Source organism: Eptatretus burgeri, chromosome 2, assembly GCF_056783735.1.
Source record: "Eptatretus burgeri isolate ZD-2024b chromosome 2, Ebu_testis_v1, whole genome shotgun sequence".
Classification (NCBI taxonomy): Eukaryota; Metazoa; Chordata; class Myxini; order Myxiniformes; family Myxinidae; genus Eptatretus; species Eptatretus burgeri.
This window is the reverse complement of record NC_140962.1, coordinates 89,162,930-89,184,032: the sequence shown is the minus strand read 5'-3', so window position 1 is coordinate 89,184,032 and position 21,103 is coordinate 89,162,930. Positions and strand designations below refer to the sequence as shown.

Below are 21,103 nucleotides of genomic sequence, written 5' to 3'. Positions count from 1 at the left end.
GTTAACCTAACCTTTTCAGGAATAAAGAACAGCACAGAAAAAAATGTACACTCAGGAGGTGGGCCATGTAGACTTAAACATGTGAAAAGAAAAAGATGTTTATCTTAAATTGCACAATAAATTATGCAAAGCAGCTAAAAAATTCAGTGCATAAGCATTATGGTTGCTTAAACTTCTCCAGCCAGCATGTGCAATTCTGAGATAGTGTAGGCCAGCAAAAGGAGGATTGCACATAGAAATATTAGTGTTTCACCAAATTTTAACAATTTATGACTCTTAATTGTTTTTCATATTTTCACATTAAATACCACAAATGATAATATAAAGGTAATGCTATATATACAGGGAATAAAAATATATTAAAAATGCAAAAGGATGCAGGGATGGTATGCCAAAAAGCATGTAAACAACGTAGGGATGGTCACAAAAAATGATCATATGAAACCATCCCGACATCTCTCATTGAATAATGGTTGTTGCCTGCAAATCAAACAATATATCTCTCAATTTGGATTCAAAATCACCACAAACACCAGCTGAATTAACTGTGTGTGTGTGTGTGTGTGTGTGTGTGTGTGTGTGTGTGTGTGTGTGTGTGTGTGTGTGTGTGTGTGTGTGTGTGTGTGTGTGTGTGTGTGTCCTCTATAACTACTAAACCATAAAACCTCGTAGCCTGGAACGTTACAGGCATACTAAGAAAACTCCAAGGAATTCCATGAGTGAAAATTGGGTGCTTGGGTTAATTAAAATATCCTTTAGAAGATAATTAACGGCCTTATTTAATTATATCCTTCATCAGGCACATCCTCAGCTGCCTTGCTTTTTGGGATCTTAAGGCATCTCCTGGGTAACCTTGCTGGGGTCTGAAGCCGCCATGTTTTTTGGCCTGCTGAACCATGCATCGACTTGGAACAGGCCACAATGATGTCTTCACGAGAAAGTTTTTTTCCACTTTCCTCACCGATATTTTTGAATGCCTGTTCATCATAGCTACAAAGTGCTGTACACTTCGCTTTAGTAAGTGCTATAGTTTTCAATTTCGGAGCTTGGAGCGATATGCATTATATGATATGATTTTCCACAATCGACTCTCACAGATTAATTAAAGTATATCATCGTAATATTATTTCGGTTTTTAGGATTGGATATAGTTTGGGCTAAATATGTCTTGAAATCCGGAGTGAAGTCTGAAAATTTAAAGAAGGAACGAGTCTTATAACTAAGCCAATTTGTGTTTACTTTCAGCATGCAAGGCTATGGTTCCTCCTCCACATACTGTATGCACAAGAAAATGTGAAATTTCCATAGCATTAAACATATCTTTTTCTACTGTTTGGAGAATTATATTGAGTGAACAAAAAAATAGGAATGTGCCAAAGTTAACCAGCTGCATTGAGCGAAATGATTTAATGCATGCCCTGTCCCCCAGAGGAATTGCTTATTCATGGTGTCTGCCAGATCTGTGACTATATTTTCAGAGGTTTTGTGAGGTATACTAAAAGAAATCAAAGCAAATCTGGTGGAAAACAGACGTTTTAAAATAAAGTTGTAACGTTTGCACAAACCGCGAACTGATGTACCATGTCACACGTGCACAGAGGAGCAGGCAATGCAACGGATTATCTGCAATGTTTATTTCATGGGCAATTAAACTTTGTGATGTCTCTAGGGTTGATCGACATTAAATAGCAACTCTTTTATGGATAAAGTCATTATTTGAACAAATTCATTTTATTTCTTTAACTGCTGTATGTGTGGTGATGACTGGCTTTAAAGTTAAAGGGGTCCTCTATGGAATGTAGCCACTGCCTGGCCAGCCATTCCTGAACAACCATTTCATTGGAATACTTGCTTGTGTGCTTGAGTGCTTAAGCCACTTGCAGAGCATCCAATAATTGATGGTGGTGCTGCATTACGTCATTTTGAGTGAATTACCTCATTTACTCACTGCGGACACTTTTGCCATGCCATGTGATTCAGAAAAAGTGGTTCATGCTCCGTCATCCTGAGCTAAGTGAGTGGTTCAGGCCCCGTTAACCTGAAGGAGTGGTTAATGCTCCATCATCCTGAGCGAGTGCTTCATGCCCCATCATCCTGTGCAAGTGCTTTGTACCCCCTTCATCCTGAGCAAGTGGTTTGTGCCCCATAATCCTGAGCGAGTGGTTCGTGCTCCATCATCCTATGTGAGTTGTTCATGTCCTGTCATCCTGTGCGAGTGGTTCATGCCCCTTAATCCTGAGCAAGTGGTTTGTGCCCCATCATCCTGAGCGAGTGGTTCATTATGTGTCATTCTGAGCGAGTGGTTCATGCTCCATCATCCTGAGCAAGTGGTTCATCCTCCATTATCCTGAGCGAGTGGTTCGTGCTCCATCATCCTTTGTGAGTTGTTCATGTCCTGTCATCCTGTGCGAGTGGTTCATGCCCCTTAATCCTGAGCAAGTGGTTTGTGCCCCATCATCCTGAGCGAGTGGTTCATTATGTGTCATTCTGAGCGAGTGGTTCATGCTCCATCATCCTGAGCAAGTGGTTCATCCTCCATTATCCTGAGCGAGTGGTTCGTGCTCCATCATCCTTTGTGAGTTGTTCATGTCCTGTCATCCTGTGCGAGTGGTTCATGCCCCTTAATCCTGAGCAAGTGGTTTGTGCCCCATCATCCTGAGCGAGTGGTTCATTATGTGTCATTCTGAGCGAGTGGTTCATGCTCCATCATCCTGAGCAAGTGGTTCATCCTCCATTATCCTGAGCGAGTGGTTCGTGCTCCGTCATCCTGTGTGAGTGGTTCATGCTCCGTCATCCTCAGCGAGTGGTTTATGCTCTGTCATCCTGAGCGATTTGTGCGTGCTCCATCAATCTGAGAAAGTTTTCGTGAAATAACACCCGATTTCTGAGCCGTTTGCTGAATGAACGTTTTTTCCAAATTACTGAGCCAATTCTTTTTTTCCATCCGTCACAAGCAGCTGTTTATAAATATTAATGTTTGTGAACATATACCTGAAATGTCTAAAGAAATGCAACACTGTTTTTTGGTGAAAGCTACTCAAGGTTTTTGGGTTGTATACAGTATGTACTGTAATTGGTAATCACACTGAATCCAACCCACCGATTCCCGAAAAAATTGCCCATATCGGCCAAGTGCTAGTGTGTGTGTGTGTGTGTGTGTGTGTGTGTGTGTGTGTGTGTGTGTGTGTGTGTGTGTGTGTGTGTGTGTGTGTGTGTGTGTGTGTGTGTGTGTGTGTGTGTGTTGTTCATAAAGCATAACTTTCTCTCTGCTAACTCTCCTACCCCCATATATCTCTATCTCTATCTCTATCTCTCTCTCTCTCTCTCTCTCTCTCTCTCTCTCTCTCTCTCTCCCTCTCTCTCTCTCTCTCTCTCTCTCTCTCTCTCTCTCTCTCTCTCTCTCTCTCTCTCTCTCTCTCTCTCTCTCTCTCTCTCTCTCTCTCTCTCTCTCTCTCTCTCTCTCTCTCTCTCTCTCTCTCTCTCTCTCTCTCTCTCTCTCTCTCTCTCTCTCTCTCTCTCTCTCTCTCTCTCTCTCTCTCTCTCTCTCTCTCTCTCTCTCTCTCTCTCTCTCTCTCTCTCTCTCTCTCCCATCCTTGCACTACCCCTCCCAATGTAACACCCTCCTCCGACAACTATCCCTCTTCTCCCCTCCTACGACAACTATCCCTCTCTCTCCCCTCCTCCCTCTGCATCTCAAAATATCCAGATGGTGTTTGTCTCCGGATGTGTCCGGGCAGCGTTTATGTCCAGACAGGTCGGGTGGTGTTTGTCTCCGGACGCATCAGGGCAGTGTCTGTCTCTGGATGCGTCGGGGCAATATCCGTTGCCAGACGTGACAGGGCAGTGACAGGGCAGGGTAGAAAAGCTAATGGTATTGGGTGGGAGACAATCTGAAATTGTGTTGAACAGCTGTCTTGAAGACCTTGAGGGAAGAATGAGATTGAAGAGGATGTGGAAGTTGGTTCCACAGGCAGGGAAAAAGAGTCGTGAATGAATGGAGGTGAGCAGTCAAGTGGTTCATGACCACTTTAACTGGTCTGAGCAGGGGCAGTGGTTCATCCTGCAGACACTTTTGTACATTTGGACATAACCCAACTTTGGACTAACCCAACTAACTATCTCCGGACGCGTCAGGGCAGTGTCCGTCTCTGGACATGTTGGGGCGGTGTCCGTAACCGGACACGTCGGGGCGGTGTCCGTCTCCGGACGCGTCGGGGTGGTGTCCGTCTCTGGATGAGTCGGGGCGGTGTCCGTCTCCGGACGAGTCAGGGCGGTGTCAGTCTCCGGACGCGTCGGGCGGTGTCCATCTCCGGACGTGTTGGGGTAGTGTCCGTCTCCGAACGCGTCGGGGCGGTGTCCATCTCCGCACGAGTCGGGGCGGTGTCCGTCTCCGGATGCGTCGCGGTGGTATCCGTCTCTGGATGAGTCGGGGCGGTGTCCGTCTCTGGACGCGTCGGGGCGGTGTCCGTCTCCGCACAGGTCGGGGCATTGTCCGTCTCTGGATGCATCAGGGCAATGTTTGTCTCCAGCTGTGTCGGGGCATTGTCCATCTCTTGACACAATGGGGCATTGCCCATCTCTAGATGCATCGGGGATGCATCAGGGCAATGTCTATGTCTGGACGGGAGTTTGTCTATGGACATGTCCAGATGGGAGTTTGTTTCTGGACATGGCTAGAGAGCAGTTTGTCTCTGGACATGTCAGGATGGTAGTTTGTCTATGGACAGCTTGGCTCCAGTCTCGTCGGGGCGGTGTCTGTCTCTGGACGCATCAGGGCGGTTTTCCATCTCCGGATGGGTGGGGGCGGTATCCATCTCCAGACACGTTGGGACTGTGTCCGCCTCCACACGTGTCAGGATGGTTTCCGTCTCAGGACGCGCCAGGGCGGTGTCAGTCTCCAGACGCATATGGGCAGTGTCCATCTCCAGATGCGCCAGGGCGGTGTCCATCTCCAGATGCATATGGGCGTTGTCCATCTCCGGATGTGTCTGGGCTGTGTTTGTCTCTGGGCAGTATTTCCAGTATGACTCGTAGAAAATGGATTTCAGAGATTATTTTGTTTCCATCTTCACTGTTATTCTCTGCAGAATCATTTTGATGAGACGATATGAATCGTAATTAATGCTCCACCACATGTCTGCCTTCCCTTCCTCCCACCTCACACTGTTTTCTGTTCCCAGACTACTCCTTGCTCCCACACCTCTCCTCACTCCCCTCCCTCCTCTCTTTTCCCCTCCATCTCTTCTCTCTCCCCCCTCTGTTTCTCGCACACCCCTCTCTCTCTTTCTCACTCTTTTTCTCCCCCCCCCTCCCCATTTGGTATTTCTGTCAGTGAAGCGATGGGTGGTATTTGCTGGTATTAAATAAATGCTTGCACACATGATTATTTATCCTTGTTTACAGCATTTCCTTATGGCCTATCAATCACTTTTTAATTCTTGCTTGACACGCCATTTATTTTTAATGCTCTTTTCAGCAAACATGCTTCCTTTGGCTTGGTTAGCGAGTTCAATCAAGTGGCCACAGAACAAATACATTTCTAGTTGACCATTTAAGTTGATTCGGATCTCTCAGTGAATCACAGCTGTTTGAAAGAAAGCCCATTGCAGTTTAAACCGATAAAATATTGATATATTTAATATTTTAGGAGTTGCATATTTCTCACAATAAAATTGAGACAAGTGCAGCATGAGTAGTTGTGTTTGGTTGAACTTCTAATCATAACCACAGGTGGTAAAATAGTCGGGTTTTATGCGTTTGCTTCATTTTTGATGAACAGTTATGATTACTTGCATAAGTTTACTCTGGCACTTAAGTATTGCTGAATTTTTAAAAGTGAAAACTTTGAAATTCTTTTCTGCAATTTTCAATTATACATGCCCGGGGTCACAACTTTTTTGATATTAAATGCACCTCTTCTGTTATTTTCTTTTCTTCCCTGTGTATCTGCACACTTTGTGGACAAGTTGAATTTGCAAAGGAAGGTACGTTCATTCGTTGTTGTCCTTGTCATCCAAGAAAGTTGCTTGAAATCTACCAAACCACTCACTCTTATAGCTGGAATGGCATGAGAGAATCAGTCCACTATTGTTTTACCATGCAAAGTGAAATACTCATGAAAGAGCTTGCCAAATGTGCTTATTAATCATTTCAGGCTTCTAGACTAAATGTCTACTGTCATTTTACTTTTCTTAATTAGCTCTCACCTAATCAATTAAACCTAGGTGGCTAGGATTATATAAATAAATCGACTCCTCCCTTGCTCTTCCAGCTGAAGAAGCTGCATAAAGTAACCATGAAAGGCTACTAAGGTAAGCCTTTGCTGTTTCAAACCCTTCCCAGAGTTCCTCCACAGCTGTAAAGACGTTCACGAGTACATACATGAAAATCCCAATGCTACACACCCACTCAGCTGCTACCGAGGTTTCATTGATTAGTTGAGAGCTAATTAGTTATTCCCTCCGTTCACAGGTGAGAGATGTGGGTGGGTCTTCGTTTTTCATTAGTATATTGACTGCTTTTGATGTTTACACATGGTACATGCTTGGGAGCCTCATTGGTATACATTCCCGTCTGTGCTGTCACTGATGATTCACCAACAAGTGATGAAACTACTCCGGCAGCCCATACTGTACATATATATATATATATATATATATATATATATATATATATATATATATATATATATATATATATTTTTTTTTATATATATATATATTTTTTTGTGTTTGATTTATTAAATCATACAATAATACATTATTCCATGAATATTTGTTCCCTGGACTGTTTGAAATGAATATTTTACTTAATGGGAAATTTCGATTAAAAGTGACAATTTGATTTTTAAAAATTGGATATACAAAAAGATCTCTTGGTATGTTAAATACTGCACTTGAAAATATGCATAAAACATCTAATAATTAATGAGAAATTCAGGAAGCAGTTGTCTGGAGTATGTGCACAATTGCATATGTAGTGTACTGACAGGGCAGTGCAAAGGTAGCGTACTTAAGGCCCGGTCACACCTTGACGTTTTAGCCAGCAATGGCAACGTATTAAAATGTATGTAAAACGCTGGCTTATGTTGAACTTTTGATGTTTTTTTTTAAAGATTCGGATGTATTCATAACGACTTGGTCTTATGCATAACATATTAGTAACTGACACAGAACGTTTCGTTGTGTTATAGATAACTTATACCAACGAATGCTGAACCTGTTGTCGGCCTTCACAACCTATGCCCAACGAGAGTCTAACTTATGCATAGCGCTTTGCACGCATCGCCGACGATGACGTGGCGTAGGTTATGAAAAGGCTGCCACACAACGATTCAAATCATAACCGCCAGAGAAAGGGAAGTGTCAACATCGAAGTCACACCTTGGCGATCTTGCCAGCATATGCCGACCTCTGAAAAATGCGTCTAAAACGCTGGCGCACGTCGAATACGGTATGGTTAAGTTTGGTATGCGTGAATAGAACGCTAAAGTACGCCATCATACGTCGTATCAAATGGAGTACGTCTTGTAATTTTAGACATGTTGAAAATTTTACGACGTATTTGCCATATGACACACGCTCCGCATGCGATGGGAATAAGTTGTACGCACGATATGCGATCGTTGACATACATCGACACACGTTACTTGTAAGGTACTCAAAAGTCATAACATGTCAAGGTAATGGTTAGCGTCAGTGTTCCAGACTCCCGGTTTTTTTTTCGGTATGACGGTGTTCAGTGTACAGTGCGGTTATGATTTAAATCGTTGAGCAGCAGCCTATTAATTATATTATATTATAACCGCACTAGAAATCGAAGTGTCAAAATCACCATCAATCTGAAGGAAGGAAGAAAAAAAAAAACCTAAAAAAAACAAAAAAAACAGTGAGTCTGGAACACATGCTAACCATTACCATGATGTGTTTCAACTTATGAGCACCTTACAAGTAACGTGTGTCGATGTGTGTTACCGATCGTGTAACGTGAGTACAACACGTTACTCATAGGTTAGAAATAAGTTTCGGGTACTCTAAACATTACCTCGACGTGTTTCAAATTATGAGTAACTCACAAGTAACGTGTGTCGACGTGTGTCAACGATCACGTGACGTGCCTACAACTTATGGCCAGCGTTATGCGGAACGTGTGAGTCATAAGCTGGCATAAGTCTTAAAATTTCAAGCATGGAAAATTTGAGGACAACCTGAAAGTACAACGTTTAAAGCCAGCGTACTATGACATATGGCAGTGTTTTTCAGCGTGCTCTCAATGTTATCAAAACTTACCCATAACGTATTCGACGTGTACCAGCGTTTTAGACAAATTTTCCAAAAATTGGCATAAGCTGGCTAAAACGTCAAGGTGTGACTGGGCCTTTACCTTTGAGCTGTCGAGTCTGGCTTTGTTTCTTGGCTCGAATATACACTGTTAGATTGGGGTTTCACAGGCATGCTGCTGCATGATTAAGCATTCTATCCATGGGATGGAAGTTAAGCTGGTGATCCTCCTGCAAGCATTAGCTGGTAGACGTGAAAAAATCCCCTGGTGTCTTTTTGATAAAGCGTAGTCAAGTTATAAGCAGCACCCTTGCAAAATTCCCAATTGGTGTATTAACTTATCGGGGGAATGGCAACAGTGGGTATAGTCGAGCCCCCAGAAATGATGTGATGATGCGGGACAAGCTCAAATTGGCTCAAGGCCAAATATGCATATGATACAATCTGAGCATGTGCATGGACTTGCACTACCAGGGTAGCAAAGTGGTGTTTTACAAATGTGTGTAAACAAAAGTGTAAAAAGCTGAAAGCTATCAACAAACTAAATTGTAACCTCACAAGCTGTTCAAAAACGATACAAACAAATTATGTGGATTTGCTTGAATAAGACTGTGGCAGTCGCAACAATGTATGTGCAAAAGCCAACAACAACAACAACAACAACAACAACAACAACAACAACAACAACAACAACAACAACAACCTGTGAAACCCCTGCATTACAGTCATGACAAAATTCATGACTTTTGCTAAAGAACAAAGTTATGGTGATGGAAATTGTGATGGAGGATTTTTTTATATTTATAAGGATTCATATGTACCGAGATGGACAGCCAACTGGCCAAAAATATTCATTCAGCAACAGAGCTGAATGATGTGTGAAACTCTCATTGGCCCCAAATTATCATGAGTTGCACAACATACAAATGCAGATTTTTTTTGAATACATTGACGAGGCTCGTATGGGAGCTAACACACAACGCACAGCAAGGGAGGCATGATACAAGAGGGCCGGTAAAGGGAAGGCCAAAACAGTGGGGAATAGCGACATTAGAAGATGTGTGGAAGGGAGAGGGATGGAGCAGGGAACACGGGGTATATAAGATGGACATTACAGGGACTTTCAGAAAGGAAAGCAGGGAATTTGAAGGAGATGGGTTTGGGGTGGATTAATGGGGGTAGAAAAGATCGAGCTTTTGGATGGGGGTAGATAAGAGGTGGTGGTGAACTGCTGTTTTGAAGGCCTGGTGGGAAGAATGGGATTGAAGAGAGTGTAGGAGTTTATTCCAAAGGCGGGGAAAAAAGAGAAATGAAAGAGTAAAGGTGAGCAGTGATTCATAATTTTGGTAATTTTACCAGAAGGGGGTTGTTGGCGGACTTTGAGTGCCCTGCAGAAATAATGGGGGGACATATCGCAGACAAAGCAGGGGGTTGATGCTGGAGAGGAGACAGTAGATGACAGAAAGACCAGTGACCTGCCTCTGGTGAGAGAGTGAGATGACCAAAGACTCAGGATCATCATGGGGATACCAATGATTCAAAATGCCTGAGTTTCTACAGTGTGAAGCCGAGAAAGGTGAGAGGCAGCATCACCAGCCCAAAAGGGAGAGCAGTACTCCATCAGGCTGCGGACAAAAGCTTTGTAGGTGGTCATGAGCTCAGGTGGGCCAAGGAAGGACTTTGCATGATGGAGGATTCCCAGTCGGCGACTGGCTTTGGAGGCCAAGTTGGAAACGTGGCTTTCCCAGGAAAGATCATGGCAGATAGTGAGACCCAAAAGCTTGAATGAAAGGAGTTCTTCCAAAGGATTGTTGAGAAAGTAGATTGAGGGGTTTTCCAAACGGTCCTTTCAGAGAGACAAAGTGAGAGTGTGGAATTTGTCAGGATTGAAAGACATGTTCCACGTGTTGGACCATTTTGTGATTTTACCCAGATCTGCAGAGAGTGAAGAAGCTGCTGCTTGCCGGTGTGAGGGGTGACAGATGGTACAACAGAGGGTGGAGTCATCAACAAAGAGATAAAGAGGATTTTTCAGAGAGTCGGAGAGATCATTGGTGAAAACCAACGAAAAAGAACAGGGCCCAGAACGCTGCCTTGAGGAATTCCAGCCTGGACAGGAAGAGGGGATGAAAGAACTCCATTTAGGGCCACACGTTGACTGCGACAGTAGAGGAAGTCTCTGAGCCATGAGTGGAGATGGCCTTGGATACCACAGGAAGAGAGTTTGGTGAGCAGGGCAGGGTGCCAGACCGTGTCAAAAGCACGCGATATGTCTAGGGATATGTCTCTGATTTCCTGTCTGGCATTAAGGACCTCCATCCATTGTTGGGAGAGCAGAAGCAGCATATCCAGGGTAGAGTGACCTGGTCTGAAACCAAATTGATCATCAGAAATCAAGCCATTGGAGAAGAGGAAGGATTTAATGTCTGAAGCAATGATGGATTCCATAACCTTGCTGATGATTGGGAGAAGGATGATTGGTCTGTAGTTTCAGGGATGTGTTTTGCACCTTTTCTATGCAGGTGGTAATGTTTGCTGATTTCCAAGCAGATAGCAGATGGACATGTGGGTTGATGCCATCTGGACCGGCTGCAGAATCTGAGTTGTGGTTTGACAGCAAACCCTACACTTTGTCAGAATAAAAGGGCACAGAGTCCAGGGACAGTTGGGTGCGACTGGGTAAGATGGGTACAAAAAGTGATGGGTTTAGACGCAAGATTTAAACGCAAACACCGAGTTTAGGCATTTAACCTTTTCATGTGCGGTGTCAGCAGTACTTCCATTTGAGGTAAGGTAGGGGATGGAGGGGGAACATGCACCAGAAACAGATATGATTAGATGTCACCAGGAATTGAGAGTTCAGGGTTTGAGAGTTCAGACATTAGATTAGAAAGATGGTGTTTTCTGGCTCTCCTGAGGGTAGACACACTTGTTCCGAGCTTTACCCTCAGTTGGGTTTTCTTTCCATGAGGCAAAGGCAATTTGTTTCAGGCCAACTGCCTCGCCACAAGCTTCAGTGAACCATGGGTGGGAGGAAGGGTAGGACAACAGAAGACGAAAGGGAATAAAGTTGTGCATGAGTGAGAGCAAGTTTCTTTTAAAGAATTCCCAGGACCAGGTGATGCTGGAGAAAGTAGCGATAGGAGACCAGTCGAGAAGTTTGATGGCTGCTCGGAGACCCTGCCAGTCAGCCTGAGTGAAATGCCAGACTCAATGGCACTGAGGTGGTTCTCTAATAACAGCCAGAGATATTTACTTTGACAAACACGTGGTGAAAAGAACCGATTGGAGCGTAGGAAGAACAGCAGATATTTTCAGGGAAATTTGTAAATTCTAGGGATAATAAGGGGTACTTCCTGTGAGTTTGCCCTTTGAAATTTTGACACAATTATTAATTTGTCTTCTTCATATTCTCATAATAAAGGATTGTTGAAAATTTCTTGGCAGAATATATGTATATTTGTATATATATATATATATATATATATATATATATATATATATATATATATATATATATATATATATATATATATATATATATATATACATACACATATATACACATATACACATACATACATACATACATACATGCATACACACACACACACACACACACACACACACACACACACACACACACACACACACACTTGGAGTATGCTTACAAATTGAAAGCAGTAATGAACATGGTTCTCCATTGCCTCAGGTCGCTCATCTGTACTTGGTTTTTCCATTTATTTGTTTCTTTTAAGGACACTTTCTGATAGTTCTGTGATTTTTCCTGGTATTAGCTTTGATATCAGCTTTGATGTCTGTCAGCTCACAAAATGGCGGTGCTTCAACCTTGTCTCAGGTCGCTCAAGTGCATTTTTTGTAGTAACTTTTTCATCAATTTTATTTCAATTTATTTATATTTTCATTTGTGGATACTTTCTGATGATTCTGTGGTTTTTCCTGGTGTATCGGCCTCAATGTCCATCGGCACGCAAAATTTTAGCTTTCTACGTCACCTGGAAGGTGCCAAACTTTAATATCAGTCAGTCAGTGAGTCATTGGTTTGAATGAGTTTTATATACTACAGTCAAAGCTCGTTACTATGCCACCTCGCTTCTATGCCACTCTCGCTATTATACCACTTTTGCTCGGTCCCGACAAAATTCAATACAAAATAAATTTACTATGCCACCCCCTACTCTCGCTACCATGCCACTACTGTGTGACTGTTAAAAGGCACGAGTCGTGAAAAAGTCTGTATTGCGCAGTGCTCGATTATCACACTCACGTCCAAAGGCGAAGCGACGAACTACAGTCCAGCTGCGCACAACATAACTCAATACGTACGCGCATAGTCAGACTGTGTCAAAACACGCGATTCTTCTCCCCGATGCCAGCCACAACAAGCCAATCACAACACGCACAACGAGACACAAAAAAGCGCGAGCACACACACAGACACGCAGGCACACGTACAACAGTGACATCATTTTTTTTCAAATTCAGCCCATAATGTCAGCTCAGAAACGCAAGCGAACCGACTTTACGCTGAAGGAGAAGAAGGAGATCATCGATGCCGCGAAGAAGGAGCCGAATCAGTCCAAGTTGGCCAGGGAGATTAGCAAGAAATGGGGCGTCGAAGTTAAGAGAACCACCGTAAAGGGCATTCTCAGCAAGAACGATGCAATCGAGGCTGCAATCAAAGCTGGATTTCCATCGAAGCGCATGAAGTTGATGCAGGCTCACGACCCGAAGCTTGATGAGGGAGTGCTCATGTGGCTGAAGCAATCAAGAGGACAGAATGTGCCTGTCAGCGGCGATCTGATCAAGGAGAAGGCGATGAAACTGGCCGAGCTGATGCACATCCCAGACTTCATGGCGAGCGACGGTTGGTTGGGCAATTTCAAGAAGCGCCACGGCATCACGTTCAAGACAGTGCAGGGCGAAGCTGGAGCGGTGGATTCGCAATCCCTTCTTGAGTGGCAACAACAGGTTCTCCGGCCCTTACTCTGGCAGTTCTCCGCAGACGACGTCTTCAACCTGGACGAGACTGGACTCTTCTGGCAGCTGCTTCCGAACAAGACCATGGCTTTCAGGGGAGAGCGGTGTACTGGAGGAAAGAAAAGCAAGCAAAGGATCACTCTTCTGGTTGGGGCAAACATGAGTGGCAGCGAGAAGTTCCCTCTTCTGGTGATTGGCAATTCCAAGAAACCCCGTGCCTTCAAGAACAAAGAGATCCCGGTCAAGTACAAGGCGAACTCGAAGGCGTGGATGACGGCGGAGCTTTTCGAGGAGATGTTGCGTGCGTGGGATGGACGACTCCCCCAGCAGGGACGCAGAGTGCTGGTCTGTCTCGATAACTTCTCTGGCCACCCTCCCGAGCTCGAGCTGAACAACATCCAACTGGTCTTCTTCCCCACCCAACACGACAGCTAATTCGCAACCAATGGATCAGGGAATCATAGAGAACCTCAATCGCCACTACAAGAAGCTCCTGCTATGCCGCCAGCTTGAGGCCATAGACGAGGGAAAGGAGTTCAAGCTCATGTTGCTCGACGCTCTACACGTCGCCCGGCGTGCTTGGGAGCAGGTCGGCAAGTCGACGATCAGGAACTGTTTCGCGAAGGCCAAGTTCATCGAAGAGGAGATCCAAACTGAGCCACAGGTTGCGGAGCTGCCCGACATCTGGGAAGCTCTGCCTGCTGAGGAAAAGATGCACGAGAACGAGGAGATCGAGCTGTCTGACTTTCTCGAAGCCGACGAGCGCCTCGCGACTGGCGGGTATTTCACGCTGGAGGAGATTGCGGAGGAGATTCTGTGCAGTGAGGAGCCGGTGGAAAGCGAAGATGATGAGGTAACTGTCGAGGAGGAAATCGTTCCGTTCGAGGAAGCCCAGCGCTCTTGTAGCACCGTCCGGAAGTTCATGCAGCAGAGAAGCGGGAAGCCCGGTGTGATGCAAGCGTGCGATCGGCTAGACAACGAGATGCACGAGATCCGCCGAAAGAAGATGCGCCAGCCGACGATTCTTGAAAGCTTTGTGTGTCGTGAATTTCTCGCCATGCCATATGTTAGTGTGTGAACTCTGTTAGTCTGTGTATGTTCTCCGTTCGCTTTGCTTATACAACAGTCGTGCCTTTTACTTGCTGGAATAAATTTTGTCTAAAGATTAACTACAGATGGGTAACTTGAGAAAATAAGGCCGTTTTTACAAAATCTCGTTACTATGCCACTCTCGCTACTATGCCACTTTTGTTCGGTCCCGACGGGTGGCATAGTAACGAGCTTTGACTGTATTCATATAAAAGCCTGTCAAAAATGATGGGTTGGAATTATTTTATTCAAAATATTCAGAGACTGGAAGATATAATGTTTTGAAGCAAGAAAAAAAGTGTTATTTTAAAATACTACATGTACAAATGTTACCCTGTTTTCTTTATCTTCTGGGACCATTCATTTTGAGGGTACAGCCTCATGAGCGTGCCAAAACTTAAAGCCTCAGCCTCGCATCAGGTGTGCTTATATCTTATTTTATTTATTAGACATTGCACGTATTTAAATGAACACTCGTTTTACTCTGCAAGCATTACTCATCACGTGCAGTGAATTTCTCCTCCCTACGCCTTGCACTGTATTTATTATCTGTTTCAACGCTTCTGTACACTGCCATTGAGGCCCAGTCACAAGTTATTGTCCACATTTCTAAAAGACAAGTATGTAATTACTCTTTAATGGAAAATGTTTTTTCAGGTTTTTTTACCCTGAAAAAATAGACTGCAGTGAATCCACCATCATGTAGAAAGATTGGCTTTTAAAATCCTTCTTAAGTTATCCTTTTGATGGAATCAGACATCGCACAATCAAATATACAAACACACCTTGTGTTTTATATCGTAGATGTATATATATATATATAATATATATATATATATATATATATTATATAATATATATATATATATATTATATAATAAGTTCTCATAGCACACTGTCGACTACAAGTTGTCTTTACATACAATTTCATCTGAAGTGATTTACTTTTCCTTACATGGAGCAACACTTAAGGTCAGTCAAAGTCTATTTGCATTGATATGATATTGCGAGCTATTATCCACTTAAAATTCTTGAAGAAATCTGCTGAATTAAACCTGCTTCGTACTGAAATTAGGCTCATGAAATTAACCATATATGTACCTCTGCAAACAATCCAATTTTAAAAAGTATAAAAAAATAATTATGGTTCCTGTTATAAATCCCTTTTTAGATGCTTTGTCATAAATGTACATGCTTGCAAGAAATTAATCAGTCTTTATGAAAGCAAATTCAGCAAATGGAACAAAATGTATGAAATGCAATTATATATTATAATCAATTCGTGATATTTTATCCTTAAAGACTTCCCAGTGGATGCAAGCAATGTTTGAAATGTCGTTTGTTTGAAATGTTGTTCCGTCATTTCTTACAAACTCACCTGGATTAATACTTAAAAGCAAAATTCATTCAGTTAATGGGTATAATAGAGAAGCTTTAAATTGCCTGTCATTTTAGAAATATTCAAAACCTGTGTTAATCACAAAATGCCAGATTGTGTCTGCATGATAATTCAAATCAAAATTCCAAGGGGAATTAAGATTCTTGTTTTCATTGTTGTGCTTCATTTCACTGCCAAATACGTTTTTCAATTGCTGTTCTTACTTTCTCACCATCTGTTGCAAAAACATTTCCTTATTATCCCCAAAATGTTTTGTGTGTTGCATAAATATTATCATTATCAAGAGCTGGAAATGATACCATTCATATGCATGAGTATTGTATGAATGTAAAGTTTGTGCGAGTGATGTATTATCATGTCTAATAGCGTGTGTGTTCTTGTGCAGTCGAAAAGCCTCCACGCATCACAGAACAGTCTCCCAGGAACATCATCATTGACCCTCGAGAGAATATCATCATAAAGTGTGAAGGAGATGGGAACCCAATACCAGTGTATGTAACCTACAGTTCAGGCAGAATCTTGTTTTTTTTTTTCTTCCTTGCTGAATAACTTAAATTAATTGAAGAATCCTAATTTCCTGCCCACATTTCATTTATCATTCAACCATTTATCAAAATAATAATAATAATAATAATAATAATAATAATAATAAAAATTTTTTATTATTATTGTTGCTACTTATATTCTATTGGTGGCATTTCTGGGGTCAACAAGATCTTTTCATCACTTGCATTTCAGTCTCATTACAAGACCAGATAGGACAGGCAGGTTATTCCCTCTCAAAAGGTCATGAATGAGCCGGTTCGGTTTGTAACGCTAATCCGATGGTAATATTGTAGTTATTCTGATACTACCTCAGTTCCAGAAGTTGCGTATACAATTCCTTCTGACTGTTGTCTTCAACGTATTTTGCATCCACAACCTTGGATGCCAGTTCAGTATCTACACCACCAGGTGACCATCGACTTGTAAATTGACTTTTAAAGGCACACCTCGATTACTTACAGTGTTAAGGCCTAAGAATACAGATCCAGCACAGATTTCAAATCACATATCATTTTGATTTTGCTTATACTCCTGTCACAGAAAGTGATATGCTTGGCAATGTGTTGAGTGCTTTTAAAAGCGGCAAACCTGTATGGAGGAAATGTCACTCTAACGACAGTGCAACTTCATCTTTCAGTGGATCAAGCTTCTTTACCTTGCATACCTGTTAACTTCCATAATCTTCGCTATTCTGAGCACCTTTTAATCGTCATTCCACCTACACTATTGGAATACAATGTACATGTTGCTGCATTTGAGCCTGCGGAGTAACTGTTGAAATCTATCTGTCCAGGTTCTTCCCGACATCTTTGTTCTTTGTTCCTTTCACATTTCCTTCTATTTTTTTTTCTTCATAATTATCTTTATTCATTCTAATTCTTGCTTTTTCTTCTCTTTCATCTCTTTTGCCCTCTATTCCTCTCTTTCATTATCTATCTCTCTAAGGAGAAGTGAATTATTGCAGAATTTTTTTCTGTAAGGCTCACTTGCCTGCGCCTGGATGGGTTTGAGGGTCGTGGAGTCGTGTCTGAAACCCGATTCCTATCCAGGTTCCTCCTGATGACTCCATCTTTGCTCTTTACTTGTTCAGGTTCCTTCTTGGTCTTCCATTTCATCATGTGATGTGTTAGGAATGAAACCTTTGAAGCAGTCTGCCTCAGCTAGAAAGTCAGAAAATGGATTAGTATATAATTAATACATGAAATGTCCAAAAAAAAATGGAAACTAGTAGCGATGATTGGTTGTGTGTTGGAAGATGCAAATCTTAGAAGATGCAAAGATGCAAAGATGTTAGAAGATGCTTAGAAGATGTTAGAAGTTAGAAGATGCAAAGATGTTAGACTTAAATTCTATGGTGAGGCAGTTGCTCTGAAGCAACTTACTTTCTCTTCCTGGAGAGCAAATCCAACCAAAGGAAAGATGTTACAAATCTTATAAGATGTTAGAAGATGCAAAGAAGACTAGCCCTGCAAGTCCTATGCCCCTTCACTGTGTGGTCTAGTAACACTTCCTGTAAGGGTGATTTGCATACGATTTATCATGAATAGTGCTGTGGAAATAATTGTTCATTATAAACACAATATAAACGAAAAAGCAACTATGAACAAAATTGTCTTCATTAATATAATTTTTTGAGCACCTTTTTGAGCAAACTTTTTTGAAATGATTCTTCGCCATTGAGAGATAGGGCTAAAAACTATATGTATCACTTTCTCTCAAAAGGTTATGGATGGATTTGGACGAAGCTTTGTGGACTAATTGTGAAAAGGACTAATTCATTCAATTTTGGTGAAGATCCAAATGCGTCCCGGAATTGTGGATAGAAACAATCCACAAAATATTTTAAATTAGTGGAAAGGTGGGAAGATAATGGGAGGAAATGGGGGAGGTGGGGGTTGGAAAATATCTCCATTGTGTACTATCTATGTATGTATATCGTCACACCAGAATCAAAAGATGACAACAGATAATAGTATGACAGGTTATCATTCAATTCATCTCAGAAGTTTAATCAGAAGAAACCAATTCCTGGAGACAAATCTGACAGACGATTGAAGAATGCAAAATCACTCCTCACCTCCACTCATTAGTTTCTCTTTTTTACACCTGTTGGACCAACTTCTTCAGTCTCTTCAATTTCGTTCCTCCCTCCAGGGTTTCAAGACAGTTGTTAACCCGCTTGGACATTCAATTAATACCAGGTGGGGTTGACTCAGCCTGTCATCCTTCCGAGGTCGGCTAAATGAGTACCAGCTTGCTGGGATGATTGAGCCATTTTGAGTATCCTGCGTCAGAGTGGCGACCTGTCCAGGAATGTGCCCTATATCCCCAGGAGACTGTTTCGGCAGCACCGATGCTCTGCACAGAGTATGGTCCCAATGGATGGATGGATGCTCTGTACAGAGTATGGTCCTGATGGATGGATGTGAACCACCATCACAGCTCATCCCCCATCCACAACCATGCACTATTCTCACCACATTATCCCTCCCAAAACCCACCTCTTTCCAAGTTTACAGTTTTTTTCTTGCACTGAAGAGAAATAAATAGCATCTCGCGTTTGTTTCTCTCATCAACTTGTGCAAGTCATGTGATGTCTGAGAGTGAAAGTTTGTTAGCGTTGGGTTTAGAGCTGGAGTTGGTGCTCGGGTTAGGCTAAGAGTCACTCAAACCGCTTCACTAGCCCTTACTCAGACCTTGCCATGATATCACTTTGGAGTCGCATATGAACTATTGAGAGAATGCAAGTTTAGTGTTCGGACTCATTGAAAACGGACCCCACCAGGACTCAGATTTAATGGCACAACAAGCCACATTAAAGACACACAATCTGTATTGAAGCAATGTAACATCACATAGGTGGGCAAAATTTGAATTGACAAATATATACCTGTAAAAAATAAGAAAGAAAGAAATGAATCTTAAATTTACAGCACTCCAGAGAAAGTGAAAATACAACTTGTAGATCAAGTGTAACATACATTTTGGCAACACTTAACAGGAATACAAATGAGTACCAGCGTTAAAATGGACAAAGTGCCAACAAGGATGAATTCAAAATTATTTAAATCATAATTAAAAGCTTGTGTGATCAAACTGTTTGCAAATGTATATTTTACCCTTAAGGTTGTACATGGTCTGCCTTAATTACTTCTAGAATTCTCATTTTAAACTTTTATCTCAGTTAGGCCTGATTCATGGTAAATTTTCATATATAGTCCAAATATGTTGAACCTTTCTTTTGGCTTCAGCCCCTTGTCTTCACACCATATGCTTGGCACTCACTTCAATTAGTTCTGGCTCATGAGTCTAATGTTAACCTCTGAACCTTAAACTCTTGTATTCAACTCTTGCTGTTTCCCTTACCATCCCCCATCCCCAACTGCCCCATTCATTTTTTGTTTTTTTGCTCAATGACATCTTCAATACATTTTCATAGCACACATTGAAATTTGAGCTCACAAGCGACAATGATGAAGTACCTTCTCTCTTATACTTTGACCATCTTTAATCAATGTTATTGAGATGTATAATGTCCTAAAATTGAGAGTCAAGATTTTTCCTTTTATAAATATTCCTTCTCTCAACCCATATGATTTTAACCCCGAATGCCTCCCACCACATTCAGAAACCGCCTTACTTTTTATACAGAGTCAAGGCTCATGGAGGAGGTAAAACACTGAATGGATCAGAACACAAGAGAACAATAGGAACAGTGGAGAGAGAGAGAGAGAGAGAGAGAGAGAGAGAGAGAGAGAGAGAGAGAGAGAGAGAGAGAGAGAGAGAGAGAGAGAGAGAGAGAGAGAGAGAGAGAGAGAGAGAGAGAGAGAGAGAGAGAGAGAGAGAGAGAGAGAGAGAGAGAGAGAGAGAGAGAGAGAGAGAGAGAGAGAGAGAGAGAGAGAGATTGGGGGAGGAGGGGAATCCAACAGCAAGATTGAAGGACAAAATAGATTTAGAATTGGACAAATAATGGGTGTGGGAAGGAATGAGGGTAGGGGGGACACAAGGGGTGGACAGGAAGGAAAGTTTGGAAAGAGGTGTGTGTGTGTGTGTGTGTGTGTGTGTGTGTGTGTGTGTGTGTGTGTGTGTGTGTGTGTGTGTGTGTGTGTGTGTGTGTGTGTGTGTGTGTGTGTGTGTGACAGGGGTAGAAAAAGATGGTTTTGGATAGGAGATGATCTGAGGTGGTGGTGAACAGTTGTCTTGAAGACCTGCAGGGAAGAATGAGATTTAAGAGAATATGGAAGTCAGTTCCACAGGTGGTGAAAAAAGGGGAACGAATGAGTGGAGATGAGCAGTGATTCTGGATTTTGGGAGTTTTACAGGGAGGTTGATGATGGAGTGCATGTACCTTGCAGTTACCTGGAGGGAGGGGAAGGTGGAGTTTGGAGTTGAACTTTGAAATGTGGTTTGCCCAAGAAAGATCATGGCTGATAGTGAGACTCAGGAGTTTGAGTAACTGAACTTCCTCATGAGGATTGTTAAGAAAGTTGATAGGAGGGTTTGCCAAACGGTCCTTTTGGAGAGATATTGTGAGAGTGTGAGATTTGTCAGGATTGAAAGACATATTCCAAGTGTTGGACCATCTTGTGATTCTTTTCAAGATCTGAAGAGAGGGAAGAGGCTGCAGCCTGCCCATCTGAAGGATGAGGGATGTCACGGCAAAGGGTGGAGTCATCAGCAAATCGAAAGAGGATTTTCCATAGATTCAGAGAGATCATTTATGAAGATTAGGAATAGGATCTTGGCCCAAAAACACTGCCATAGGGAACTCCAATCTCGACAGGGAGAG

The 21,103-nt window shown here is 42.4% G+C and overlaps 1 protein-coding gene across 10 annotated transcripts in view; it reads left to right on the top strand.

The window, feature by feature from the left end:
- The window catches only part of LOC147032529 (neuronal cell adhesion molecule-like), a 486,552-nt gene that overhangs the window by 324,293 nt on the left and 141,156 nt on the right, over positions 1-21,103 (top strand). For 8 of the 10 annotated variants that reach the window (XM_085870240.1, XM_085870241.1, XM_085870242.1 and 5 more), the window contains 2 exons: positions 5,967-5,984; positions 16,154-16,259. In XM_085870240.1, the coding sequence (XP_085726366.1) occupies positions 5,967-5,984; positions 16,154-16,259 (124 nt within the window). The remainder of the gene's footprint in view (positions 1-5,966; positions 5,985-16,153; positions 16,260-21,103) is intronic. The other 2 variants (XM_085870245.1, XM_085870244.1) reach the window with 1 other exon arrangement.